The sequence below is a fragment of the Tursiops truncatus genome, chromosome 16 (genome assembly GCF_011762595.2).
Source record: "Tursiops truncatus isolate mTurTru1 chromosome 16, mTurTru1.mat.Y, whole genome shotgun sequence".
Taxonomy (NCBI): Eukaryota; Metazoa; Chordata; class Mammalia; order Artiodactyla; family Delphinidae; genus Tursiops; species Tursiops truncatus.
The window spans coordinates 47,782,837-47,810,368 of NC_047049.1; the positions used below are offsets into that span (position 1 = coordinate 47,782,837).

At 51.3% G+C, this 27,532-nt stretch overlaps 2 protein-coding genes across 2 annotated transcripts in view; both read right to left on the bottom strand.

Moving 5' to 3' along the window:
• Positions 1 to 20,893, bottom strand: ADIRF (adipogenesis regulatory factor). Its single transcript, XM_019925733.2, has 8 exons — positions 20,752 to 20,893; positions 18,993 to 19,055; positions 17,677 to 18,788; positions 12,945 to 13,104; positions 11,367 to 11,555; positions 9,889 to 10,176; positions 1,119 to 1,181; positions 1 to 190 (listed from the first exon to the last, which is right to left on the bottom strand). Exons 1-3 carry the CDS (start codon positions 20,810 to 20,812, stop codon positions 18,682 to 18,684), a joined length of 231 nt encoding a protein of 76 aa, XP_019781292.2. The 5' UTR covers positions 20,813 to 20,893; the 3' UTR covers positions 1 to 190; positions 1,119 to 1,181; positions 9,889 to 10,176; positions 11,367 to 11,555; positions 12,945 to 13,104; positions 17,677 to 18,681.
• Positions 1 to 27,532, bottom strand: part of SNCG (synuclein gamma) — a 31,767-nt gene continuing 4,235 nt past the window's right edge. The window contains exons 5-11 of the mRNA XM_073793380.1: positions 20,752 to 27,298; positions 17,677 to 18,788; positions 12,945 to 13,104; positions 11,367 to 11,555; positions 9,889 to 10,176; positions 1,119 to 1,181; positions 1 to 190 (exon numbers count right to left, since the gene is read on the bottom strand). Coding sequence (XP_073649481.1) covers positions 27,278 to 27,298 — 21 coding nt within the window. The 3' untranslated portion in view covers positions 1 to 190; positions 1,119 to 1,181; positions 9,889 to 10,176; ... (2 more) ...; positions 17,677 to 18,788; positions 20,752 to 27,277. The remainder of the gene's footprint in view (positions 191 to 1,118; positions 1,182 to 9,888; positions 10,177 to 11,366; positions 11,556 to 12,944; positions 13,105 to 17,676; positions 18,789 to 20,751; positions 27,299 to 27,532) is intronic.

Below are 27,532 nucleotides of genomic sequence, written 5' to 3' on the forward strand. Positions count from 1 at the left end.
CACATTTCCCAGCTGTTTATTGCGATTCAGGAAGAGCCTGCTGGTGGCAGGCACGCTCACTGTCCCAGTTTGCCCAGGCCTTCCGCTGCGTGCGTGACAGCATTTGTGACTGTGTTGGTCACCGTCTCAGTGACTTCCTTTACCACTTTGTCCCTTGTCTCATGGGTCTTCTTTAAAGCTCCAGCAATGGCTGTCAGGAAGAAATGATATCCAGGTGAGCAAAGTAAACAATTCAAGTCACTCGCTGGGTTGGAGTCACCTGGAGTGGCCTGTGGGATGTGGCAGTCTTACCGGGTCGTGCCCTGGAGGAGGCTGTGGGGCAGAGGGCAGCACAGCTCCTGAGGAATGCATTAAAATTTGCTTTTATTTCTCCAAACAGGTTGCATTTCTCCAACTATTAGTGAGACAGAGCATCTGCTTGTGGGTGTACTGCCTACTCATGCTTCATTTTTCTGTGAACTGCCTGTTTGTATCTTTTGGTCATTTTTATATTGGGCTATCATTTCTACTACAAATATTTTTGCCCAGTTTGTGGTTTTTCTTTTGGTTTGGCTTACAGTTTTTTTTTCCACAATGGAAAATTTTGAAGTTTTATATTGTCCAATTTACCTAGTATTTCCTTTATAGCTGTTGGATTTTCTGTCATTGTTAAAAAGACCCTCCCTCCTCTGAGATTATGCCAAAATCTATGTTCTCTTCTCACAATTTAATAATTTCATGTATTTGTATTTAAGTCCTAATCCATCCGGAATCTATTTTGTTGTAAGGAGTGAGATATACACGTGCTTTTTTACATCGTGATACTCACAGCACAAACATATAAACATTTATGTAAATATGTATTCATGTAAATATATGATTTTATGTCTCAGATGTTTTGTTCCAGCACGCCTGCACCTGGTCTTTTGTGATGTCATCCTCTTAACATTCCACAGAGGCGACTATCTAGATGGAACTTGCTTTAGCAAAGTACGGCCTGTGACCTCAAATGAGCACAGATAATTATACACCAACTGAAAGGATGCCACACTGGGGTCAAGGTGTGATCTGGTTAGGCAAGGATCAGGCTGCTGCCAGCACCCAGCTTCCCTCCTTCCCCACCCCGACCCTGGCCGTACCATTCTCTCCAGCCTCCTTGGCAGGCTTCACCACCTCCTTCACCACTCCCTCCACGAAGTCAACTGAAACAATGAGACAAGCCCAGAGTGAGAGCACAGTGTAAGCTGCCTGTCCTCACAGCAGGGCCCAGACAACCCTGGATACGCTGGAAGGGGCTCGGGGATGCTGCCCCCGCCAGGACAGGACAAGCTGCTCCCAAGAAGGACCCCCAGCTGGCTTCCTTCAGAGACCGGAGAGGGGCCCGACTGGCAGGAGATAAGCTGAGTAAGCTAGGTAAAGGCGCAGGGCTCTCCATGCCCCTTGGCCAGCGAGGCCTGGATGCCAACGAGCAGGCCCTGCTGCTGGCTGGGGACCTGGAGCCAAGGCCGGGCGTGTTTCCCAGGTCACCAGGCCTCTCAGGCGAGCTGCAGTCCTGCCTGTGGCCGGACGGAGGCTGCGCTGCAGTGGGAGGCTGAATGTCAAAGCTCCCTCCGGCAGTACCAAGCTCCCCAGAGCAACTCCTCCAGCACCACGAAACTCTCTGCCCTCCCAGGTTGGTAACGGGGTAGCCCTGGAAGACGCCACGGTCCGAAAACCTGGCTCAGCTTCTCCCTCCTAGAATCACCTCCACCACTTGGGTCCCTCGTGTGCAGACTGGGAGTGACACAGCACTCAGCGAGCTGATGAAAAGAAAGGGGGTGCTCAACAGCAGCTGCAAAGTTCAAATGAAACACAGACAGGTTTGCAGCCCTTTAGAAAGAGAACAGCAAACTCCGGCACAAGCTGTTTTTCACAAAACGTCCAACACGTGGGGCCTGGATCAGCCTCCCTGCATCCAGCGGCTGACGTACAAAAAAGGATTTCTGGGTTTTTTGTGGGGGTTTTTGGCTGCATTGGGTCTTCGTTGCGGTGGCTTCTCTCGTTGCGGAGCACGGACACTAGGCACGCGGGCTTCAGGAGTTGTAGCTCGCGGGCTCTGGAGCACAGGCTCGGTAGCTGTGACACACGGGCTTAGTTGTTCCCCGGCATGTGGGACCTTCCCGGACCAGGGCTCAAACCCTTGTCCCCTGCACTGGCAGGCGGATTCTTAACCACTGTTCCACCAGGGAAGCCCCTGGGGACTTTGAAGAAACTGAAAATGTCCTTTGTGTAAACCCTGGGGGCTGACTTTGAACACAATCAGACTCGGTGGTTTCTTAAGCAAGAAATCTTTGAAGCTTTAAAGTTATGGTAGGGGGAATCGGGAAGATGGTGGAAGAGTAAGACGCAGAGATCACCTTCCTCCCCACAGATACACCAGAAATACATCTACACGTGGAACAACTCCTACAGAACACCTACTGAACGCTGGCAGAAGACCTCAGACCTCCCAAAAGGCAAGAAAGTCCCCACGTACCTGGGTAGGGCAAAAGAAAAAAGAATAAACAGAGACAAAAGAATAGGGACTCGACCTGCACCAGTGGGAGGGAACTGTGAAGGAGGAAAAGTTTCCACACACTAGGAAGCCCCTTCGCGGGCGGAGACTGCGGGCGGCGGGGGGAAGATTCGGGGCCGCGGAAGACAGCGCAGCAACAGGGGTGCGGAGGACAAGACGGAGAGATTCCCGCACAGAGGATCGGTGCCGACCGGCACTCACCAGCTCGAGAGGCTTGTCTGCTCACCCGCCGGGGTGGGCGGGGCTGGGAGCTGAGGCTCGGGCTTCGGTGGTCGGAGCGCAGGGAGAGGACTGGGGTTGGCGGCGTGAACACAGCCTGCAGGGGGTTAGTGCGCCACGGCTAGCCGGGAGGGAGTCCGGGGGGAAAAGTCTGGAACTGCCTAAGAGGCAAGAGACTTTTTCTTCCCTCTTTGTTTCCTGGTGCTCGAGGAGACGGGATTAAGAGCGTTGCTTAAGGAGCTCCAGAGACAGGCGCGAGCCGCGGCTAACAGCGCGGACCCCAGAGACGGGCATGAGATGCTAAGGCTGCTGCCGCCACCAAGGAGCCTGTGTGCGAGCACAGGTCACTATCCACACCTTCCTTCCGGGGAGCCTGTGCAGCCCGCCACTGCCAGGGTCCCGGGATCCAGAGACAACTTCCCCGGGAGAGCGCACGGTGTGCCTCAGGCTGGTGCAATCTCCCGTTGGCCTCTGCAGCCGCAGACTGGCCCCGCATCCGCACCCCTCCCTCCCCCCGGCCTGAGCGAGCCAGAACCCCCAAATCAGCGGCTCCTTTAACCCCGTCCTGTCTGAGCGAAGAACAGACGCCCTCCGGCGACCTACACGCAGAGGCAGGGCCAAATCCAAAGCTGAGCCCCGGGAGCTGTGCGAACAAAGAAGAGAAAGGGAAATCTCTCCGAACAGCCTCAGGAGCAGCGAATTAAATCTCCACAATCAACTTGATGTACCCTGCATCTGTGGAATACATGAACAGACAACGAATCATCCCAAATTGAGGAGGTGGACTTTGAGAGCAAGATTTATGATTTCTTCCCCTTTTCCTCTTTTTGTGAGTGTGCATGTGTATGCTTCTGTGTGGGATTTTGTCTGTATAGCTTTGCTTTCACCATTTGTCCTAGGGTTCCATGCGTCCTTTTTTTTTTCTTAATAATTATTTTTTATTTTAATAACTTTATTTTATATTACCTTCTTCTGTTGTCCTTTCTTCCTTCCTTCCTTTCTTTCTCTCCCTCCCTCCCTCCCTCCCTCCCTTCCTTCCTTCCTACTTTTTCTCCCTTTTATTCTGAGCCGTGTGGATGAAAGGCTCTTGGTGCTGCAGCCAGGAGTCAGTGCAGTGCCTTTGAGGTGGGAGAGCCAACTTCAGGACACTGGTCCACAAGAGACCTCCCAGCTCCACATAATACCAAATGGCAAAAATCTCCCAGACATCTCCATCTCGACACCAGCACCCAGCTTCACTCAACGACCAGCAAGCTACAGTGCTGGACACCCTATGCCAAACAACTAGCAAGACAGGAACACAACCCCACTCATTAGCAGAGAGGCTGCCTAAAATCATAATAAGTCCACAGACACCCCAAAACACACCACCAGACGTGGACCCACCCATCAGAAAGACAAGATCCAACCTCATCCACCAGAACACAGGCACTAGTCCCCTTCACCAGGAAGCCTACACAACCCACTGAACCAACTTTAGCCACTGGGGACAGACACCAAAAACAATGGGAACTACAAACCTGCAGCCTGCAAAAAGGAGACCCCAAACACAGTAAGATAAGCAAAATGAGAAGACAGAAAAACACACAGCAGATGAAGGAGCAAGATAAAAACCCACCAGACCTAACAAATGAAGAGGAAATAGGCAGTCTACCTGAAAAAGAATTGAGAATAATGAAAGTAAAGATGATCCAAAATCTTGGAAATAGAATAGACAAAATGCAAGAAACATTTAACAAGGACCTAGAAGAACAAAGAGGAAACAAGCAATGATGAACAACACAATAAATGAAATTAAAAATACTCTAGATGGGATCAATAGCAGAATAACTGAGGCAGAAGAACAGATAAGTGATCTGGAAGATAAAATAATGGAAATAACTACTGCAGAGCAGAATAAAGAAAAAAGAATGAAAAGAACTGAGGACAGTCTCAGAGACATCTGGGACAACATTAAACGTACCAACATTCGAATTATAGGGGTTCCAGAAGAAGAAGAGAAAAAGAAAGGGACTGAGAAAATATTTGAAGACATTATAGTTGAAAACTTTCCTAATATGGGAAAGGAAATAGTTAATCAAGTCCAGGAAGCACAGAGAGTCCCATACAGGATAAATCCAAGGAGAAACATGCCAACACACATATTAATCAAACTGTCAAAAATTAAATACAAAGAAAACATATTAAAAGTAGCAAGGGAAAAACAACAAATAACACACAAGGGAATCCCCATAAGGTTAACAGCTGATCTTTCATCAGAAACTCTGCAAGCCAGAAGGGACTGGCAGGACATATTTAAAGTGATGAAGGAGAAAAACCTACAACCAAGATTACTCTACCCAGCAAGGATCTCATTCAGATTTGATGGAGAAATTAAAACCTTTACAGACAAGCAAAAGCTGAGAGAGTTCAGCACCACCAAACCAGCTTTACAACAAATGCTAAAGGATCTTCTCTAGGCAAGAAACACAAGAGAAGGAAAAGACCTACAATAACAAACCGAAAACAATTAAGAAAATGGGAATAGGAACATAAATATCGATAATTACCCTAAATGTAAATGGATTAAATGCTCCCACCAAAAGACACAGACTGGCTGAATGGATACAAAAACAAGACCCATATATATGCTGTCTACAAGAGACCCACTTCAGACCTAGAGACACATACAGACTGAAAGTAAGGGGATGGAAAAAAATATTCCATGCAAATGGAAACCAAAAGAAAGCTGGAGTAGCAATTCTCATATCAGACAAAATAGACTTTAAAATAAAGACTATTACAAGAGACAAAGCAAGACACTACATAATGATCAAGGGATCCATCCAAGCAGAAGATATAACAATTGTAAATATTTATGTACCCAACATAGAAGCACCTCAATACATAAGGCAAATACTAACAGCCATAAAAGGGGAAATCGACAGTAACACATTCATAGTAGGGAACTTTAACACCCCACTTTCACCAATGGACAGATCATCCAAAATGAAAATAAATAAGGAAACACAAGCTTTAAATGATACATTAAACAAGATGGCCTTAATTGATATTTATAGGACATTCCATCCAAAAACAACAGAATACACATTTTTCTCAAGTGCTCATGGAACATTCTCCAGGATAGATCATATCTTGGGTCACAAATCAAGTCTTGGTAAATGAAAAAAAATTGAAATTGTATCAAATATTTTTTCCGACCACAACGCTATGAGACTAGATATCAATTACAGGAAAAGATCTACAAAAAATAACAATACATGGAGGCTAAACAATGTACTACTTAATAAGGAAGTGATCACTGAAGAAATCAAAGAGGAAATCAAAAAATACCTAGAAACAAATGACAATGGAGACACGACGACCCAAAACCTATGGGATGCAGCAAAAGCAGTTCTAAGAGGGAAGTTTATAGCAATACAATCCTACCTTAAGAAACAGGAAACATCTTGAATAAACAACCTAACCTTGCACCTAAAGCAATTAGAGAAAGAAGAACAAAAAACCCCCAAAGTTAGCAGAAGGAAAGAAATCATAAAGATCAGATCAGAAATAAATGAAAAAGGAATGAAGGAAACGATAGCAAAGTTCAATAAAACTAAAAGCTGGTTCTTTGGGAAGATAAACAAAATTGATAAACCATTAGCCAGACTCATCAAGAAATAAAGGGAGAAGACTCAAATCAATAGAATTAAAAGTGAAAAAGGAGAAGTAACTGACACTACAGAAATACAAAGGATCATGAGAGATTACTACAAGCAACTCTATGCCAATTAAATGGACAGCCTGGAAGAGATGGGCAAATTCTCAGAAATGCACAACCTGCCAAGTCTGAAGCAGGAAGAAATAGAAAATATGAATAGACCAATCACAAGCACTGAAATTGAAACTGTGATTAAAAATCTTCCAACAAACAAAAGCCCAGGACCAGATGGCTTCACAGGCAAATTCTATCAAACATTTAGAGAAGAGCTAACACCTATCCTTCTCAAAGTCTTCCAAAATATAGCAGAGGGAGGAACACTCCCAAACTCATTCTAAGAGGCCACCATCACCCTGATACCAAAACCAGACAAGGATGTCACAAAGAACGAAAACTACAGGCCAATATCACTGACGAACAGAGATGCAAAAATCCTCAACAAAATACTAGCAAACAGAATCCAACAGCACATTAAAAAGATCATACACCATGATCAAGTGGGGTTTATTCCAGGAATGCAAGGATTCTTCAATATACTCAAATCTATCAACGTAATACACCACATTAACAAATTGAAGGGGAAAAACCATATGATCATCTCAATAGATGCAGAGAAAGCTTTCGACAAAATTCAACACCCAGTTATGATAAAAACCCTGCAGAAAGTAGGCATAGAGGGAACTTTCCTCAACAAAATAAAGGCCATATATGACAAACCCACAGCCAACATCGTCCTCCATGGTGAAAAACTGAAAGCATTTCCTCTAAGATCAGGAACAAGACAAGGCTGCCCACTCTCACCACTCTTATTCAACATAGTTTTGGAAGTTTTAGCCACAGCAATCAGAGAAGAAAAGGAAATAAAACGAATCCAAATCGGAAAAGAAGAAATAAAGCTGTCACTGTTTGCAGATGACATGATACTATATAGAGAGAATCCTAAAGATGCTACCAGAAAACTACTAGAGCTAATCAATGAACTTGGTAAAGTAGCAGGATACAAAATTAATGCACAGAAATCTCTGGCATTCCTATACACTAATGATGAAAAATCTGAAAGTGAAATCAAGAAAACACTCCCATTTACCACTGCAACAAAAAGAATAAAATATCTAGGAATAAACCTACCTATGGAGACAAAAGACCTGTATGCAGAAAATTATAAGACACTGATGAAAGAAATTAAAGATGATACAAATAGATGGAGGGATATACCATGTTCTTGGATTGGAAAAATCAACATTGTGAAAATGACTCTACTACCCAAAGCAATCTACAGATTCAATGCAATCCCTATCAAACTACCACTGGCATTTTTCACAGAACTAGAACAAAAAATTTCACAATTTGTATGGAAACACAAAAGACCCCGAATAGCCAAAGCAACCTTGAGAACAAAAAACGGAGCTGGAGGAATCAGGCTCCCTGACTTCAGACTATACTACAAAGCTACAGTAATCAAGACAGTATGGTACTGGCACAAAAACAGAAAGATAGATCAATGGAACAGGATAGAAAGCCCAGAGATAAACCTACACACATATGGTCACCTTATCTTTGATAAAGGAGGCAGGAATGTACAGTGGAGAAAAAAAAAAATCTCATAGAAGTATGAGATTAGATCACTCCCTAACACCATACACAAAAGTAAGTTCAAAATGGATTAAAGACCTAAATGTAAGGCCAGAAACTATCAAACTCTTAGAGGAAAACATAGGCAGAACACTCTATGACATAAATCACAGCAAGATCCTTTTTGACCCACCTCCTAGAGAAATGGAAATAAAAACAAAGATAAACAAATGGTTCCTAATGAAACTTCAAAGCTTTTGCACAGCAAAGGAAACCATAAACAAGTCCAAAAGAGAACCTTCAGAATGGGAGAAAATATTTGCAAATGAAGCAACTGACAAAGGATTAATCTCCAAACTTTACAAGCAGCTCATGCAGCTCAAAAAACAAACAACCCAATCCAAAAATGGGCAGAAGGCCTAAATAGACATTTCTCCAAAGAAGATATACAGACTGCCAACAAACACGTGAAGAATGCTCAACATCACTAATCATTAGAGAAATGCAAATCAAAACTACAATGAGATATCATCTCACACCAGTCAAGATGGCCATCATCAAAAAATCTAGAAACAATAAATGCTGGAGAGGGTGTGGAGAAAAGGGAACACTCTTGCACTGCTGGTGGGAATGTGAATTGGTACAGCCACTGTGGAGAACAGTATGGAGGTTCCTTAAAGAACTACAAATAAAACTACTATATGACCCAGCAATCCCACTACTGGGCATATACCCTGAGAAAACCATAATTCAAGAAGGGTCATGTACCAAAATGTTCATTGCAGCTCTATTTACAAGAGCCCGGAGATAGAAACAACCTAAGTGTCCATCATCAGATGAATGGATAAAGACGATGTGGCACATATATACAATGGAATATTACTCAGCCATAAAAAGGAACGAAATTGAGCTTTTTGTAATGAGGTGGATAGACCTTGGAGTCTGTCATACAGAGTGAAGTATGTCAGAAAGAGAAAGACAAATACCATATGCTAACTCATATATATGGAATTTAAGGGAAAAAAATGTCATGAAGAACCTAGGGGTAAGACAGGAATAAAGACACAGACCTACTAGAGAACAGACTTGAGGATATGGGGAGGGTGAAGGGTAAGCTGTGACAAAGCGAGAGAGAGGCATGGACATATATACACTAACAAACGTAAGGTAGATAGCCTAGTAGGAAGCAGCCGCATAGCACAGGGAGATCAGCTCAGTGCTTTGTGACCACCTAGAGGGGTGGGATAGGCAGGGTGGGAGGGAGGGAGACGCAAGAGGGAAGAGATATGGGAACATATGTATACGGATAACTGATTCACTTTGTTATAAAGCAGAAACTAACACACCATTGTAAAGCAATTATACTCCAATAAAGATGTAAAATAAAATAAAGTTATGGTAAAAATTAAACTCTGTCTTCCTTTTTTTGTATAGGATACTCGGAATAGTTTGTTTTAATACTGAAGGGCCCCTCCCTGCTTTCCAGAGTGACGGATTTAAGCCACCAGCTGCTCACCCAGCACCCTGGCTCCCCTCTTGCCACCAGGGGCCTCCTCTGAGCTGCCCCCTCCGGGCCTCAGCCACAGACCCCAGGAATGTATCAAGCCCAGGGGGCAGAGCAGGTCTGACTGGGAGGGGTGCTTGGGGCAGTGGACCCCTCATGCCTCCTCCCCGAGGTCCCTTGCTCGGCTTCCATAGCCCCCCACCTCCATCCTGTCCCTATGCGGCCGATCAGCCTCAGCTCCCCACGGGGCCAAGGCCTGCCCCAGTCCTGCTGGGATCAGCACAGGCCCAGTCGAGTCTGTCCCGATCCCCCAGTGGCAGGAACGGTGCAGGTGGAAAGAAGCCTCGGGGTCCTTACCAGCTTCCTCGGTGGCCTTCTCAGTGCGGTGGGCCAGACCCTCGGCGGCAAGCTTCCCCAGGCCTCCCAACATTGTGCGGCGACAGGTGGTGATCAAGCAGGATGCTGGGGCCTGAACCAGTCTGCTTTTATAGATGCCTGGCTGGGCTCTGGGGCACAAGCCCTGGCCCTGGTGGTGAGTCAGCACAGACGGCAGGAGGAAGAGGCTGGGTGGAGCCACCCCAGCGTTGTGGCTGGGGCAGTGCCTCTCTGGCAGCATGAGACCCATATACCCCATCTCCTGGGACCCTGTGAGGGGCAGGGACAGGGAGCAGGGTGAGGCTGGACAGAGAGATCAGCTCTGGGACATGCCCCTGCCCCAAGGCAAGAGGCCCGAGTGCCCTGTGGGGTGAGAGGCACTTGGGGACTGCAGCCCTGCCAGCCCCCTCGGCTCCCCGTATCCTAGGCATGGTACCTAGACAAGGGCTAGGCCTTCCAGCCCGCTGCCCACAGTCTCCAGAGTGACCTAATCAAGGGTTTAGGGTTTTGTGGGCCTGGGGACCTGGGCGGCCCCTCAGGCAGGAATACAAGTGTAATGGGGGCCGCTGCCCTCCCCATTCCCAAGCACCTCAGTTCTGGAGAGTGGCTTTGCAGCCTCCCCTGGACAGGCTGGGGGGCAGGAGGAGTCAGGGCCATGCCTGGCCCAAGGCAGAGGAGGACACAATATTGACCAGAAGCCTAGTCATCCCTGGCTTGCAGTCACCTGGTTCTCACTCATGGGAGCACCTGAGTGACCCAGCACTGAGACAGCCAGCGTGTGAGGGAACCCAGCCCGCCCTGCGCCTTGGGGCCTGGCCTCTCAGGGGAGCCCGATGAAGTCAGCAGTGCCCACCCAGGCGGTTCTAGGGGAGTAGATGGAGGACCCCACTACCATCTGGGGAGGTGCTTCTGGCCGTAGCAAGAGTTCCCAGAAAGTAGCTCTACTAGCCCCTGATGCACCACACACATGCTTAGGGAGCCAGGCTGCCTCCCTAGTTACTCAGGATGGAGGGAGATGCCTCAAGTCACATACCACATGCTGCTTCCCTTAGTCACTAGCCCAGCCTGAGCCTCAGTTTCCTCATCTGTAAAATGGGGGCATCCATGCCTGCCTTGCCTTGTCACTGACAGCTGCTGGAACCATGCGCGCAAACTCTTGGTAAACTTCTGTTCCCACCCCCTCGTCACTGATGTGCTAGGGAGGGGCTGCTTGGCAGTGAGCCCTGACCAACCAGTGGGTGGAGCAAAGAGTGGCAGGGGTATGAGCTTGCCTCGGAGTGAGAGGGCCTGGAGATGGGACCCGCCGCCACTGGCCAGGAGTCATGGAGGAAAGGCTCTCCCAAGGCCCTACTCAAAAAGTCCAGGCCTGGGGCAGGAGTTTGAGGCTGCTCCCCCCATGTAGGCTCCCTCATCCCTCAGAGGGGTCCAGGAGGGTGTGGTGGCGTCTAATTAGTGTTTACCTGACACAGGCTTTATGGAGCTGAGGCCCTCCCACATTCCTGAGTGGTACCGGGAGCCCTGGGCAGTGGCCGGCCCGCCTGGGGTGGGCAGTGGATGCTGTGGGCAGCAGGAACTCTGGGTCACAAGGCCACAGCCCCACACGTGCCACTGGCAGGAGTAGATCAAGTCTTAAACAATCTGGAGAGTCCCTGTAAGAAAAAATACACTACTTCTCTCTTGCAAGTTTTATAAATATATATGCACTACCCTATGGACTCAGGAGGGGCCATGACAGTGAGGGCCCTGGAGCTTAAGCAGGTCCAGATGACTCTGGCCTCCCCTTGCCACAGCCAAACACCAGAGAGCTCTGCTCACACTATCAGGACAATGCTGCCAAGGGTGGGGGCACTCCTGGGACATGGCTGGTGGGAACTGGTCTGACAGACCCACAGAGATGCTCCCTAGGCCCATCAGAGCCCCTTCCCTGTTTCCTCTGACGTGTGTGTGTCCCCCACCCCCAGAGGGGTCCTTTGCGCCGACTCCCCGGCAGGATGGCAGTGTCACCCACCAGGTCTAGGATAGCTTCCAGAGCCCACGACCCCTCCCCACCATCCCCCTCTCCTCAGGAGCTCACCAGCTCCTTGACAGGCCCTGGTCACGGCTCGGCCACTCAGCAGGACTCCGGCTGCACTTTTTCCCTCCCTGTCAGACTGCTGTTGCCTTCACCCCATCCCCCCTGCACATGGGACCCTCTCCTCCTTAATGCCTGGCCCCAGTGTGAGCACCCAGACTCCAGTGACAACACACCATGGCCCCAGATCTCCTGGCAAGGCTGGGTTCAGGCACAGGTCCCAAATGCCCAACAGGGGGAAGGCAAGAGAGCTGGAGAGGCCAAGCGGCCCAAGACTGGACTTGGGCCCCGGACCTTGGTGCTCTGGCCCACATCTAGTCCCACAGGCCTTCCCACTCTAGCTCTGACCAGCTCCCTGTCCTCTCAGCTCAGCCCAGCCCATCTGTGGCTCCCATCCAAAGAAACTAGGACAGCCCAAGATCCTCCTAACCGGGATTCTGGTCTGAGGGGTTGGGTGACTCCTGCAGTGAGCAGTGTTACCTGCCTGGGTGAGGTTGAGATGACTCAGGTGGGAACCATCCCATCTTGGAAGAAGCCTGGTACGTGCTGGGCCCCAACAGAGCAGGCCTTGAACACAGGCACCCATGTCAGCCTGTCCTGAGTCAGAAGGTCAAGTCCTGCGCTTGGGGCGGGGAGAATCAAGCCTTGACAAGAGTCAACTAATTCTCCAAGTAGAATCTGCTCAACAGCCCAGGCTGGCAAAGGACCAGCTGACCACATCGTCAAGCCAGGACAGTCAATTTTTCAAACAGCAATTTGCCAACTGAGCAGTTAATAATTCTGAAAATAAAACCTGTGAGTAAATACTTAGGTCTGTCTTATGTCTGAGGCATGATAGTTTTTTTTCTCCTGTGATTTGAACTGCAAATGCCATGAATGTCAAGAGTTTTATGACTGTCATCCTGCCTATGCTTTCTCCTACTTCTGCTTCATGGACTTGAGCTCCCAGTATATACAGCCCACATACCTTGCACATACAGACCCCTCCCAGCCACAGGGAGACTAGACTCCTGGAGACTCGGTTTGTCAGTCACCAAAGGAAGACTTCCCCAGCATATCAGCACTCATACATCCATGGGTGTCAGTCGGGGTTCCGGAAAAAATCAGAGGGCACATCAAAGGGATACCTGAGGAAAGGGACAGTTCACAAAGGTGTGGACAGACTTAAGGGAACCAAAGAGGGATGGGGAGGCCCCCAGCGACCAGGAGCAGTGGGAGTTGTTTCCTCCCCGGGCCTGGAGGGGCTGTAGACCCCGAAGAGAGCTGCAGCTGTAGGAGAGGGTCAGCAGACAGGAGCTGCAGCTGTCAGCAGAGGAAGAGGGCCACTGCCCAACCACACCCAGCAAGAAGGAAGCAGGAGGAATAAATTCCTCTCCTCTTCTTCTCCATCTCCTATCAATATCCCCCACTGGCTGAACGCAACCGAGTCCTGAGGGTGAGGGAGCCCGGGTGATGCGGTTCAAGAGGCAGGTTACCAGGGCGAGGGCAGGATGTGGATTCTCGGTAAACAGAGAACACCAGCTCAACCTGCCAGACTTCTAAGTCTGGAAGCAACGTGGCTAGAGCTTAATTCTTAATTCAGCCCATTTCTCCTTCCTGAAACTCTATGGGGCAACAAGAACACAGGAAGAAGAATTTTTAAAAGCCCATCACCAACTCACACATCAAATTTAACTTTTCTGAAGTTAAGTGTCACTCTCTCCTCATCTCTGCTACCCTGTTGCCATTCCCTCCTTCCTTCCACTGCCTTCCCACCTGTCCCGTGTAGGTAACTGGTCTCTCTGATTCTGGTTTATCCTCCTGCATTTCCTTCCCACAAATATGCAGAGACATGTGCCCTGCATATTTTCTTGCACCCTCCTTCTTTCTTTACAGGAATGCTAGCATACCAGAGATATGCAGTTTTGACTTCACTTTTTTCTACCTAACAGTAAAAACATACTATTTTTAAAATATGAAAAAGAATACCAAAACGACATCACATACAAAGAAATCCCACAAAAAAGTGTGCCTCAAAGAAGGCACATGAAAATTATTACCTAACATGAATTAAACTCCAACATGAATTTTAGAAAGAAAATAAGACACTTAATAAAGCATTAGTAGTTATGAAGGAAGACTGTAAAACAGAAATACCAGAATTCAGGGATGAGATGGCAGACGACAGGAGCAGGCAGAATAGGAACTTACATAACTCTGGAATAAAACAGAAGTAAAAAGGTAAAACAAACCATTGCAGAAATGAAGACTAAACTAGAAGGAGCCAAAGTAGGTACCTATGGGAACAGAAATGAAAAAAAACAAAGAAAAAAGAAGGAGTCATATTAAAGACATACACAGTGTTTGGGAGACAACGGCAGATGTGGAAGGTAGAAAACTTTGTGCCCACAACTGGAATTCCCAAAGAAGAAAGCCAAGCAATGAACAGAGCAAATATTTAAAAATACAATTAAGAAATGTTCCTGAAATAAAAGAAATCTAGAATCAATATGGAAAGGGCAAACAGCATACTAGGGAAAACTGAACCAGAACAACCATCACCGAGACGAACCCTAAAAAAATTATTGTACCTTAAAGATAAAGGGGTGAGAGGGATAAATTAGGAGTTTGGGATTAATACACACTACTATATATAAAATAGATAAACAACAAGGACCTAGTGTATAGCACAAGGAACTATATTCAATATCTTGCAATAACCTATAATGGAAAAGAATCTGAAAAAATATGTATATGTAATTGAATCACTTTTGTATATGTAATTGAATCATATACAAAACTAATACAACATTGTAAATCAACTATATTTCAATAAAAAAGATGAAAAAGATAAAGAAAGCCGGCCAGCCAGAAAGATCAAGTCACTTATTAGAAATTCCAGTGAGTTAGAAATCAGACTTCTAGGTACCGCTTAACCTTCTGTGGCAGAAAGTGGGGCAGCCACACCTAGATGATGCCCATGGAAAAAAGTGTGAGAAGTAAATTTCAAACCCAGTTGAGGATACAGTATAAAGGCTACAGACCAACATTACCGCACGTTTAAGAACTCAGAATGTGGTTCACATGAGCCCTTCTTTTTTAAAAAAATTTTTATTTTAACTTTTTAACCTTTTTTTAAAAAAATACAAAATGCCATACACAAAAATAGGACACTGTGAACCCTCATGGTCACAACGCAATAACCCAAGGGGCCCAGCTGTAACAGTTCTCAGCTCAGATCCCAGACGTCTTCTCAATTCATCTGAAAAGATTTCATTCTTGAGGAAACTTTTAGAGGGCTAACTCCAAACCACCAAGAGATAACAGAAAACATTTCAGCAGAAGGAATGGCAGAGCGCTTCTAATATTTTCAGTTGCAGATTGAAGACAGAACAAAGGTGAAGGTGTGGAGGAATGGGATGCAAATGCTATGTGTTTTCACAAAGTAGGAATGAGACAACTAACAACAACAAAAAAAAAAATAGGAGAAAAGGAGAGAAGGTGGAAAGCAGAAAACTCTGCCCCTTCTCATCTGTAATTTGATGGGAATCAGAGCTGAGAAGTCCAGTGGAACCAAAATGTGATGTTAGTGACTTTGGCTAGTTGGGGAACTGGGATTTGGAGAATTAGGAACTATCTGAGGAACTGCTAATGGAAGAATTAATCTTTGGAGATTTGACCAAGACCCAACAGGTGCAGTGGCCACAGCTGCCTTCTCCTCAGCCCATCTGGGCTCAGCTAGCTTCATGAACCTCACGGAGACAGGCCTGGGCTCCTATAAGCTCCCATGGCTCCCCAGCACCATGCCCACCTTGTCCCAGACATAGGACCAAAGACAAGTCCAACCTGGCCCTGCGCCCCAGGGCTCAGTGTTGGGGGAATAGAGGCACACAGAAACAGGCATTTGCATGGTGCATGGGAGATCAGCTGCATGGCGGTAGGGTTTGTGGAAGGGGCTGCATTGTAGGAGGTTGCACCATGGTGAACCTGACAATGTGCCAGCTCTGTTATCTGGTAGGAGAACCAAAGGACCATCATCCCTGCATTCACATGGCAGATGTTGCCGGAGCCCCACTCTAGGCTCTGGGTGTGCACTAATCAGTGGAAGGGACTTGGCTGCAACCCGTGGACAACCATCAGTGAAGCACACAGGAGAGCAACTCATTAGTATATAACCGTGGAAAAGAAGTACGGGGGTGTGAGAACGTATCGGCAGAGGCCAGACCCATTCTGTGTATGTTGGGGGAGGATCAGGGAAGCTGAGATCTGAAGGATGAAAGAGCAGGAGCAACTTGGACAAGGGTGGTTAATGACGGAGCATGGACAGCATTCCAGGTAGAAAAAAAGGGCACATGCAAAGACTGAGATGAGCAGAAGCACAATGTTAAGGGAAATGAACAAGGGTTAACCTGGCTGAGGCAGAGAGGGAGGGCGTGCTGGGGGAGGAGGCTGGGGAGGTGGGTGAGACCGGCAAATACAGGACGTTAGCTTCGAGGTAACATCAGGATTTAAGCTTTTGTTTGCAACAGAAAACCTAATTCACAGGCTCAAACAATGAGGAAATTGATCCTCTCACCTAGCTCCTGGCAGCTGCAGGCCTGGTTAAGTTAGGGACTGAATAAAGTAACTTGGGATCCAGGTTCTTTCTATATTTCTGCTCTGCCCTAATCAGCAAGTTGGCTTTTCCTTAGGCTTGTTCCTCCTGTGGTTTAGAAGTAGCTGTCAGAGTTCTAAAAATCATTTCTAGACACAAAAATGTTCAGTGGAATAGGAGAAAATGTTTCTTCCTTGGTTTTTTTTTCTTTTCTTTTCTTTTTGAAGATGAAAAACCTTTCCTAGAAGGCTCCTGGCCCTAGACCTGACTCCTCCTGTCCTTGGCCTGAGCTGGCTCACACATCCATCCCTAAGGCCGACACCCACAAGGAGAACAGGATGAAGAGGGATTGCTGGGCCAATTGGAATTTCTCCTGAGTCAGGCAGGGGAAGGATGCATTCCAGAAAAATGTGAGGGCTCTGCCAGTCCAGCCCCACCTGCCTCCTGCTGTGGCCCCAGGTGGTCTCTCCCAACCCTGGCATCCTCTCCTGGGGGCAGGGGCTCCTGGAAATGCTGGAAGCACCTCCAGATTACCCCAGGTATCTCTTCAAGGACCTTCCCTTTAGGCCTTCGCCCATTTTGCAGCTGAGCCCTTCTTTGGGGGACAGTCAGCAACAGGAACCAAGCATGAAACTGGGCCTGGCCCTGGGGTGAGGGTGAGAGATGCTAAGGGTTAGGGAGGAGACCTGTTGCTTCCTTGGGAGGGATCTCAGATGGGAGAAGGGAAAGGTCACCTGTGGGGTGTGAAGGGGAGGGATAGGGGTGGACACGACGACACTGCCCCCTGCTGGCATGTCTGGAAAGCCTCTGGGAAAGCCGGCCCCGAGTCAGCGTGTGAAGGAAAGATGACGGTTTTTTTCCTCAATCTCCCCAGAACTAAGAAGTGCTGTGTAGCCAATATTAGTGAGTTGAAACGGCATGACTACGTATGTGCTCATCCAGAAGAGAACGAGATCATTACGGACAGAGGGAATAGTGTGTGCAAAGGCGTGGAAGTGGGGAAACGGAACGGGCCGTCACCTGCCGAGGTGTGGCGGGGGTTCGGATGAATAGGGCAGCCAGCGGCCGGCGCCATGGCTGGACCTTATCCTGTGGCAACACTGAGTCACCCATCAGCAGGACTTACCCAGGGTTGGTATCGCGTGCATGGACACGTGGACACGTGCTGGGGAGGTCGGAGGGAATAAGGTTTAAGCGAACTCTAGACCCTCTGGGGAAACCTGCCCGATAAAAAAGTCGACCTCCACGCTGGGCCAGAAAGTACAGGCGCATCCGGAAGGGAAGGGGTACCCGAGGGAGTGGCCTAGCGCGCGCACGCACACAGCCGGGTCCCAGCGCTTCACGCCCACGTGCGCCGCGCCCACGTGCACCGCCCCGTGCGCCGCAGGCACCTCCCAAGGAGGCGCGTCTTGGGCGGAGCTCCTGGCGACCGCGCCAAACACAACTGGGTGGGACTCAGATCTTCGGGGCGTGTCCTCGCCCTCCCGGTCCGGCCCCGTGACTCACCGTCGGGTGCGACAGTCGCGCAAGCACCGGGCGGGCGGCGTAGGGTGATGATGGCCAAAAGCTCCGTCCCTGCGTCCCCCCTCTTCCCCAAGAATTCCTGCCCCCTTAAGTCCTCGAGGGCGCCTGGCCCTGGGATGCCTCGACGCTTCCAGCCCCCCGCCCCGGGCTTAGCTCACTGGGAGAAGTTCCTGAGGCCCCCTCCCAGACCTGAGCTCCTCGAGGATATGGGCACCGAGTATCCCCCTCCTAGGAAGGGGCGGGTTCCTGGAGCTGAGGGAGCGGTTTTGGAATCGGGGGCAGGGGCAATAGAGCGGGAGAGGGTCACGTATCTAGATGGGGGGGTTGAACTTCGGATAAGTGGGAGTCTGGACGCACGGTTAAGACATGGGAAATGAGTTATTGGACAATCCGTCTGGGTTTCCGAATTTGGAATGCCAGGACTCTGGACGTCAGGGCTGAGTTTCTGGATACCTGAGCCTCTGCTCTAAGTGAGGGAGGGCTGGGCCCAGTTTGGGAGGAGGCATTAAGTGGACACAGAGTAGGCATATGTGCTTTAATGAGGTGGCCCGCCAAGAGCCTGCTAGAGCTCCGGGCCTGGAAGGGAGTCACCCATGTCTCCCTTCTGTCATTTCAGGAGGCGGAGTATTTTCCCCAAACCCGAGAAAGCCTCAGAGGCCTGGTTAGCAGTCTTGTCGATGGTTTCCTGGGTAGACTTGGCAACCTGGTCCATGGCTGGGAAAGGAAAGGATAGGGCAGTTGAGTGCGGGGCCCTGGGGAACCACAGCCCTGCGGGGTTAGCCTGGCCTGGGTCTCCCTCCCCAGGAAGAAATGCTGGTAGAGCGTCTGCAGAGGAGAAGGTGTGTCTGGGCAAGGGCTGGGTGGAGGGCAGGGCCGCGCTGGGGCTGTCCACCCTCCTGCCCACCAGCCCCACCAGACCTTTCTGCCCTGTCTCTGTGGTCTCATCCACCACTTGCTGAGTTGCTGCTCCAGCCGCCGTCACTAGAACAGAGACATGTGGGATCCTGTTGAGACACCACCAACCACAGGGGCCCCACCATTGCCAACCTTATCTGTTCTCTAGAGTGGTCTGTCCTACAGGCCCAGGGATGGATGCCACTGAGGTAAAGTTCTTTGACCAAGGCCACTCAGTGAGGGGCATGAGCCCTTTCCATGACTCCAGGTTGTTCTTGTTTATTTGTAACTCTGGGCTCCTCCCCTCTGGCCTGCTTCCCTTGCCTCTCCAGGATTGCTGCAAAAATATCCAAGTGAGGAAGGAAGGCAGGGCTGGGCCAGGCTGGAATTGGCATCTGGGCTGTGGCTACTGCTGGGCACAGCCCAGGGAGAACCCTGCCGCCTTTAACAACTTCTCCCCCCGAGGCTTGGCCCAGATGCCTGAATTCCCACATTTAGAGCACTGGGGCTTCTACTTTGCAAGGCCCTGTCACCACCTCCTGTCTCCTGTGCCTCTCCCCAGAGGGCACACAAGCAATGACTGCCAATGCCTCCGTGAGAAGGCAGCGTAAGGCATTAGGAAACGAAGTGTGGAAAGTAGGTGAAACTTCCAAAGTCAGGCCATCTCCTCTAGACCGGAGTTCGTGCCTGTGAAGAACAGGGTTTCCAGGGGCTCAGGTGGGTCCCCACCTGCTCGGTAGGCAGACAGGTGGCTCTGGCCTTCAGAGATCTGACTCATCCTTGCTGTTGAACAGGAAAGGACCTGCTTTACCCAGACCCTGGGGACCAGGGGGTACAGGGGTCAGGCAGACCCTGGGTCTACTGCTCACAGAGGTCCCTGGGGTCTCTGTCTGACGTAGCACAGTCAAGACCACAGGGAAGGAGACTCTGCACTCAGCTTACAGATGGGGAAAGTGAGGCCCAGAAGGAAGGGTAGTGTAGACTGAGGCTTCCTGGTACCATTTTAGCCTCAGGGGAGCAACTGTGGGCTTTCCTTGGGGCACTGATGAAGGAGGGGGTTGGTTTAGGTGTTGTCTGTTGACTGGGACAGACTGGGAGCTGGAGTCCCAAGGGAGGCTGAGCTGGGACTGGAAGAGCTGCCGCTGGTGGGGCTGAAGTCTCCTCACGTACCCTACTCCCCAGTCCATCCCCAGCCCCCAGCTGCATAACCTCAGGTCTGAGGGGGAAAGAGCCAGAGGTGGAGAAACTAAGACTGGGGACCTGCCCTGCCCGCATGAAGGTGGGAAGATCCTCTGCCTGAGGACTTAAAAGGAAATGAGTATTTCGGAGGAGGGAGGGGAGTGCTCAAAACAAAGCCCGGTGGGAGTCTGAAGCCACCCGTCCCATCCTGTTTCTGTGCGCCTCTGGGACCTGGCGGGCAGAGATCGGGCGTGGTGGCGGAGCGCGCTCTCCTCGTGGACCGTCACTCTCCCGAGGGCCAGGGTGGGGCCGCTCCCGGCCCTAGCAGCTGCCTCGGATTGGCTCTGGCAATGCCCAAAGCACCCCACCCCCCCCCGCCCCACTCCTCTGGCACTGCTGTTCTCCCACTTCCCTCAAGGCATCATTCCCGGGCTGGTCCGGGTGGGCGTCCTTCCGGGTCCCTGCAGCTCCGGAGAGGGCCCTTCCTAGCCAGAACCACCCGCCGACTTTCCGGCTGCGCAGTCCCCAGGCTTCTGCCCCCGGCTCCACCCCCGCGTCCACCCGGGGGTCCCACTATGTGCCCCAGGTCGCGCGCTGTCCTCACCCGCTTCCTGGGCCGCCCCCTGCACTTGCTGCGTCAGGTCCTGCAAGCCTTTGCTGGCCATGGCTGTTGGGGTCTGCGAGGTGCTTCAGGATAACCGTAGCGACGTTGGATCCTGCTCAAAGCGGCGGCGACCCGAGCACCAGCTCCGGTTTTTAAGGCGCCCCAGGGCCGGCCCGCCCCGCAAGGAGGGGGGTTGGAGGGGGCGCGGGGCGGTTCCCAGCACTCGAGCTCAGGGGAGTGACCGGACCCTGCTCCAGTCCCCGCCGGCCCGAAAGCACAACCTGGCCTCCGGCGGGCCGTAGTGGGAAGGCCGAGGGTCTGGAGCGGGCCTCGGGGCTGCAGAGGGACTGGATCAAGGGTCCAGAGAGCGGCTGGGGGCAGAGGGGGGCGCACCAATCTCCCTCTACCGAGTGAGCGGGACTTTTCCTCTTTGACCCTGAAGATTCCCCAACCTGTGAGCGCGGGGTCAGCACCAGGTCAGGATCTCCAGGCTGGAGTTGTAATTAATAATAGCAGCTGCCTTTTATTAAGCATTTACCTTGTGCCTGGCGCTGCCCTAACGCTTACAGCCTCTAGTGTAACCTTCACAACTCTTGGAATGGGTGTTATTGGCAGTTTACAGGAAGCAATTGAGGACAGAGGGCGAGTTAGGTTTCACCCAAATTCACATGTCAGGGACTCAAGTCCGAGTCGGTGGGCTGTAAACCCTAGCGCCCTGACCCACGCCGAGCTGGTGGTCCCCATACACTCAGCCTAGACACTGCAGACTGGCCCTCTGCCCAGCCGCTGCTGGGACAGGGGTAGGGAGGGAGCGCAGTGGGGAGATGGTCGAGTAAATCCCACCCCCTTCCGAGAGGGTGAGTCACTGGCGTGCGTGCGACCCTGGCTGGGGACCAAGCAGCCTGAGGTGGAGGGGGAGTAACGGAGAAGGCGGCCCGTGTGTGTCCAGCCAAGGCAAGGAAATCGTTGTCGGTCACCAAAGCCCAACGACTTGGGCAGGAAGCACCCCAGGCCGAACAGCGAGGAAGAGAGCGGCCAAGCCGCAGGCCTCTCAGGTCACCACTCCTGGGACCGGCGCGCGGGGCGTGGTGACGAGCGGGGGCGCTGGGAGGGGAGTTAGTGACCTGAGCGTCAGTAGGGCAACCAGGGATCCCAGAAAAAGCAAAAGACCCTCGAGGCACTGTAAGGTCGGATCTTAACAAACGGCACCGCGAAACAGAGGAAAGCTTCAAGTGAGCTTTATTAGGGAGCGCTCCCGGGCGAGGTTCACTGGTCCGAGAGAAAGGGGCCAGAGAAGTCGCGTCCATTACTGGACGAGGGGGATTTTTATTGGGGTAAAAGCAGGCGGCTTGCAAGGGGAGGGGGTGGTTTGCTATACAGGGTAATTCCTTATGTGGTGAGGATACAGCAGGGCCAGGTGTTGGTTGGTCTATTGTGGGGCGTAAGCCCATTTTCCCTTCCTGTCAGCCCCATTGTTTTCTGGGCAGGAAGTTAGAGTCTCAACATCCTGGCGCTCAAGGGTGCAGTTCGGACCCCCACCCCGCCCAGCGCTCCTCCGCTCCAAAGCCCGCCTTCGGAGTCTGGAGACCACCCACTCTGCGTCGGGGTGCGGCGGCTCGACCCTCTCTAAGGCTGCTCTCTGATTCATCCTCTTTGGGCCTGTTTCTGCACGTCCGTCGGGGTCTCCCCTATTTTGGAGCTCTGGGAAGCTCCCACCTACCCAGGTCCACTCGGCTGGCCCAAGCTCTGCCTGTAATGCGTGGGGAGGGGTGGATAAGCCTTGGAGGGTCAGCCCCTGGTGTGGGGTATATGGAAACACACACACACGAAATTGATTAAGGGAGAAGGATTCCGGGGCAAGAGGAAGGGGCAGGCGCTGAGATCAGGTGGGGGGATGGGACACCAAACGCAGACTAAGAAAGCAGCTGCCCCGCCCCGCCCCTCCCGGCCTTGAGCCTGGTCCAGCCCCGAGCACGAAGGCGCTGCAGAGCCGCCTGATGGTACCTCCTGGACTCCGGCGAGCCCCGCCCAGACCCTGCCCCAGGCCTGCCTGCCCTCCTGAGGCCTGCCAGCCCTCCTGAAAAACCACCAGTAGCACCAGTCCCTTTAGCCAGGAAGGCCTTTTACACGGCTCCAAGTTAGCTCACCACTGAGCTGCTGTTGCTATTTGGCACCAGGCCCAGTGGGCAAGGAGCGAGACTGGGAGGCAGCAGCCTCTCTGGGAGGGGCTTTTGGGCCCAAGCAGGCGACAAAACGGACAGTGAGTGGCTGTAAAGCCTCAGGCACCGGAGGCAGACCTCTTGGGTTCACATACCCCCAGGGCAAGTTCCTTCATCTCTCTGCGCCTCAGTGTCTCAAGGAGCCTCATCAAGCCTGACGGTGGGGGGGGCACAATACCAGAATCTCCCCAGAGTGTTACGGTGAGGATTAAATGGGCTGATGGATGCCTGACACTCAGCTGAGGGTCCTTCAAGGTGGGGGGAGGGAAGGCCCCCTTAATCTTGCTAATTCTAACTCATCTTTCAGGTTTCATCGAAAATATCACAACCACGGGCTTGCCTGGTGGTCCAGTGGTTAAGAATCCGCCTGCCAATGCAGGGGACACAGGTTCGAGCCCTGGTCCAGGAAGATGCCCCATGCGGAGCAACTAAGCCCGTGCGCCACAACTACTGAGCCTGCGCTCTAGAGCCCCTGCGCCACAACTACTGAAGCCTGTGCGCCCTAGAGCCCGTGCTCCACAACAAGAGAAGCCACCACAATGAGAGGCCTGCACAACGCAACGAAGAGTAGCCCCCAGTCGCCACAACTAAAGAAAGCCGGCGCACAGGAGCAAAGACCCAACGCAGCCAAAAATAAATAAATTAATTAATTAAAAAAGTATATATCACAACCTCTGGGAAGCCTTCCTTAACTATCACAGATTAGATGAAGTATGCCAGATTGGGCCTCCCAGCATTCTGTACTTCCCTAACATGACACTTACCAGACTTTAGTGATTGCTTTCCAAATTCTCTCTCTTCCCTCTGTAGGAGAGCAAAATTTGACACTCCAAAATGTCATTTTGGCAAGCCAGTTATTTCAAGGTGAAAACAATCAAGGCCCAAAAGACTCGAGAAAAACTTTGATCTTTCCCCTTAGCTGAATTTAGAGAGAGGGCCTTACAGGAATAGAGCTATCGCCGTAAATAACTAGAGTATGAACTAGGTGTGTAGACAGGGAGGAACCGAAAAAAGTCTATTTGTTAAAATTCCTCTCTGTGTCCCATTGTCCGTACATGGCCCAGCAAACATTTATTTACCGAACATTTGCTTTTCCATCTCCATGTCAATTGCCTTCTTCCCCAAATCTCTAGCCCCAAGATCCTCTTTTGTCTTTAGCTGAAGATGCTATTTAAGGTGAAGGCTTCAGCCATTTTGACAAGTTACTCAGTTTTCCTGGGTCTGTCCCATGTATACACGCTATTAAATTTTGATTTTCTCCTGTCAATCTGTCTCATGTCAGTATGATTCTTTGAACCAGCCAGAAGAACCTAGAAAGGTAAAGGAAAATTTCTTCCTCCCTGACACCTCCAAGATTCCGAGCAATTGGAGAGGAGAGAGCATACCTAGTTTGCTTAGTTTGGTTCCTCAGAGTCAAGCACCTTGCCTGATACTTGGTAGATGATTGAAAAATCTGTTACAGCAATGCTGGAAGAGGTCATCAAGAGGGTGTAACTGTTGGTTGCCTTGCGAGCTGGACCTGGGCAATCAGAGGCTCCTCACCCCCTCCCCTGTCCTTGGAATGTATGTCCTGCCTGCAATTCCCATACCAGCGGCCATTTCAAGGACACAGCCTTGACAGAGTAAGGTGTTGTTGAAACCCTCTGGATTGAATATATGACTGACCCGAGTTAAGTCCTCTGTTAACTTTTAAGATTTTGGTGGGCTGGGGCAGAGATCTATTCATCTTGTGGCTGCCCAAGACAAGCCTCATATGTAAGTTCTCTTATTAAAACTGCCACCTGGGCTTCCCTGGTGGCACAGTGGTTGAGAGTCCGCCTGCCGATGCAGGGGACACGGGTTCGTGCCCCGGTCCGGGAAGATCCCACATGCTGCAGGGCGGCTAGGCCCGTGAGCCATGGCCGCTGAGCCTGCGCGTCCGGAGCCTGTGCTCCGCAACGGGAGAGGGCACAACAGTAAGACGCCCGCGTACCACAAAAAAAAACCCCAAAAAGCCTGCCACCTACTGGGACTTCCCTGGTGGTCTAGTGGGTAAGACTCCATGCTCCCAATGCAGGGGGCCCGGGTTCTATCCCTGGTCCGGGAACTAGATCCCACATGCACGCCGCAACTAAGAGTCCGTATGCCGCAATGAAGATCCCAAGTGCTACAACTAAGACCCGGCGCAGCCAAAATAAATAAATAAATATTAAAAAATAAAACAAAACTGCCACCTACCGAAAAAAAAAAAAAAGGGACAGGGTGCCTGACGCTTCTCGGATAAGGAGAGGATGGGGGGAGAGCAGTAACTCCTCTAGGGAAGTCAGGTGCAGCCCCACAGATCCCACAGCACATAATAGGGGGCTTAAAGGCAAAGAGCACTGCAGTGCCCATGGGATGGGGAAGAGGCTACCTGGACCGGGCAGACCTTGTTGTTTGATCACAGGAACTGGCCCTGAATATGGGGGTGAGGGCGGGGGGGCAAGCAGCAGGGACCCTCCCAGGTTCCTTCAGCAGAGGAGAGGGCACTGGTACCCCAGGGGCCGAGTCTAGGTGTCCTCCTCCCCCAGTTACCTGAGAGGGCCCAGCTCCTCCCCGCTTTCTCTCCGGCAAGCCCAGGCCCCAGATGCCCTCCTCCTGGGCACGCACAGGCCTGCTGATGAGCAGTGTCTGAGCCCGGAGCAGGAACACCTGGGACTGCCCGCACCTCTTCCAGACCCTTCATTCCTCCCACGGTAGGGTTTGGGGGCTGCAAGAGCAGCAGCTCACTGCTCCTTTCTGCCTCCTCAGCCGTGGATACCCATGACCGGCAGGCTGAGATACAATGAAGCTCAGCTGTGTTTGACTGGTTCCCAGCCCCCAGGGCTGCCCTTGACCTCTGCTCCCCACCACAGAGGCAGGGTGGGAGGGTGGTGTGGACTCAAGTTTTGGTGCCCACACCCAGGGCTGGAGGGCTGGGGCGAGCCACTTAGATGCTCTGAACCCAAACTGGCTGTCAAAGGAAAGGGAGCCTTGCTCTCTGCTCAGGCACCTCTGACGAGACTCCAGGGCGTGATGCCAATAGCCCTTCGTGTAGGACAACGACCACCCTGGTCCCCGGGTTGTTTTGAAACCTTGGGGGTGGCAGCATCTGCCATAACGCCACTGGAGCCCCCGCAGTCCGGGTGGACGGAGCAGAGCATGGGAATCAGCTGCCTGGCTCTGGAGCGAGGCCACCTGGACTTCTGCCCGGGTCCCAGCTTCCTAGCTTTGTGCCCTGGGGCAAGTTATTTAACTGTTTCTCAGTTCATTTTCAACGAAACTGGGACGTGCCATTTGTTTTGAGGATTAAAGGAGGTAAAGCACTTAGTACAGTGTCCCACACCTGGGAGGAGCTCAACAAATGTTGTTTTTACTCTTTTTCTCTCAAGGCGGAGGCTGGCTCTTCTGCTTCTAAGCTGTTTTGTTTTCTAATGATACTTGACAGAACTCTTCGGTGAAAGGGAAAGCCCAGGTCCAGCTTGGTGGGGAGCTCAAGGCTGGGTGGGACCAGGCGGGAGGAACCCTGGGGTCACGTCCTTCTTCGCAGAGGAGGATGCAAAGAGTCCCTACTATGGGTTTAGACTAACCATCTTTGAAAGTTACCATCTGCTCCAGGGAGGGGCGTTAGGTGTCCCTGTTCCCAGAAGGAACTTTTCCACCAAGGACACACGTGGAGGGAAGGCCCAGGAGGCCCATCCTCACTCTCTGTCGTCAGTGGGGTCCATTCTCAGAGGGTGAGCCAAAGCTCAAAACCTGGGGCATCCCGGCCTCATGCTCCAGCGGACAGTGTGTCCTTGAAGGTGTCTGCCCGAGCCAAAAGCAGGGCTGCCACCTCCATGTGAAAAACCAGTGGAGGTGGCCTGGTTTCAATCTCTGGTCGGGGAACTGAGATCCTGCAAGCCACGCAGCATGGCCGAAAAACAAAAAACAAAAAACGGCAATGGCGGGGTGGCGGTGCAGGGGGACTCCCTGAAGGCAGTGCCCGCTATCAGTAGGTTCCAGAAACGCCCAGGTGTTCCCGTAGCATACCTGGCCCAGCTCCTGTTCCCAGGAGGGCCCAGAGGGCAGCTTCATGAATGAGGCAGCACAGACAGGAGGCCTGAGCAGGTATGCAGTAGGGATTTGAGTTTTATTTGGAATCATTAAAAAAAAAAATTCATAGCAGCATCGGTGGGGTCAGAAGGACCAGAGGGGGTGAGGGAACAAGGGAGGCAGGTGATGGTGGTGGCGGCAGCATGGGAGGACTAGCCTGTGGGCAGCCAGGGGAGGACGTGGGGACCATGGCCTCCGAGCTCACCTGCAGCCCTCTAATCTCCTCCACTCTTGGTCTGGGAGAGAGAGAGACTTTCACACACAGCTCTGGGGCCCCAGCCCTCAGTGGCCACCCTGGGCGGGGTGGGGACAGGTGTCATCTGTGCCCCTCTGCCCTGAGGGGGCCATCCATGAGGAGACCTCACACTCAGGCTCAGGGGCCTGCAGGTCAAGAGGCTCCCTTGAGGGCTCTGGGGCCCCAGGAGGGAAGCAGCTTGCCCAGGGACCCCCCTGTAACACCAGGAGCCCAG

Excerpts from the sequence above, each read along its gene's own strand:
- ADIRF (XM_019925733.2), bottom strand. The coding sequence starts at position 20,812 with ATGGCCAGCAAAGGCTTGCAGGACCTGACGCAGCAAGTGCAGGGGGCG. Across the intron at positions 19,056-20,751 it reads GGGGGCGGCCCAGGAAGCGG|TGACGGCGGCTGGAGCAGCA; the intron begins GTGAGGACAGCG and ends TCTCTGTTCTAG. Across the intron at positions 18,789-18,992 it reads CACAGAGACAGGGCAGAAAG|CCATGGACCAGGTTGCCAAG; the intron begins GTCTGGTGGGGC and ends TTCCTTTCCCAG.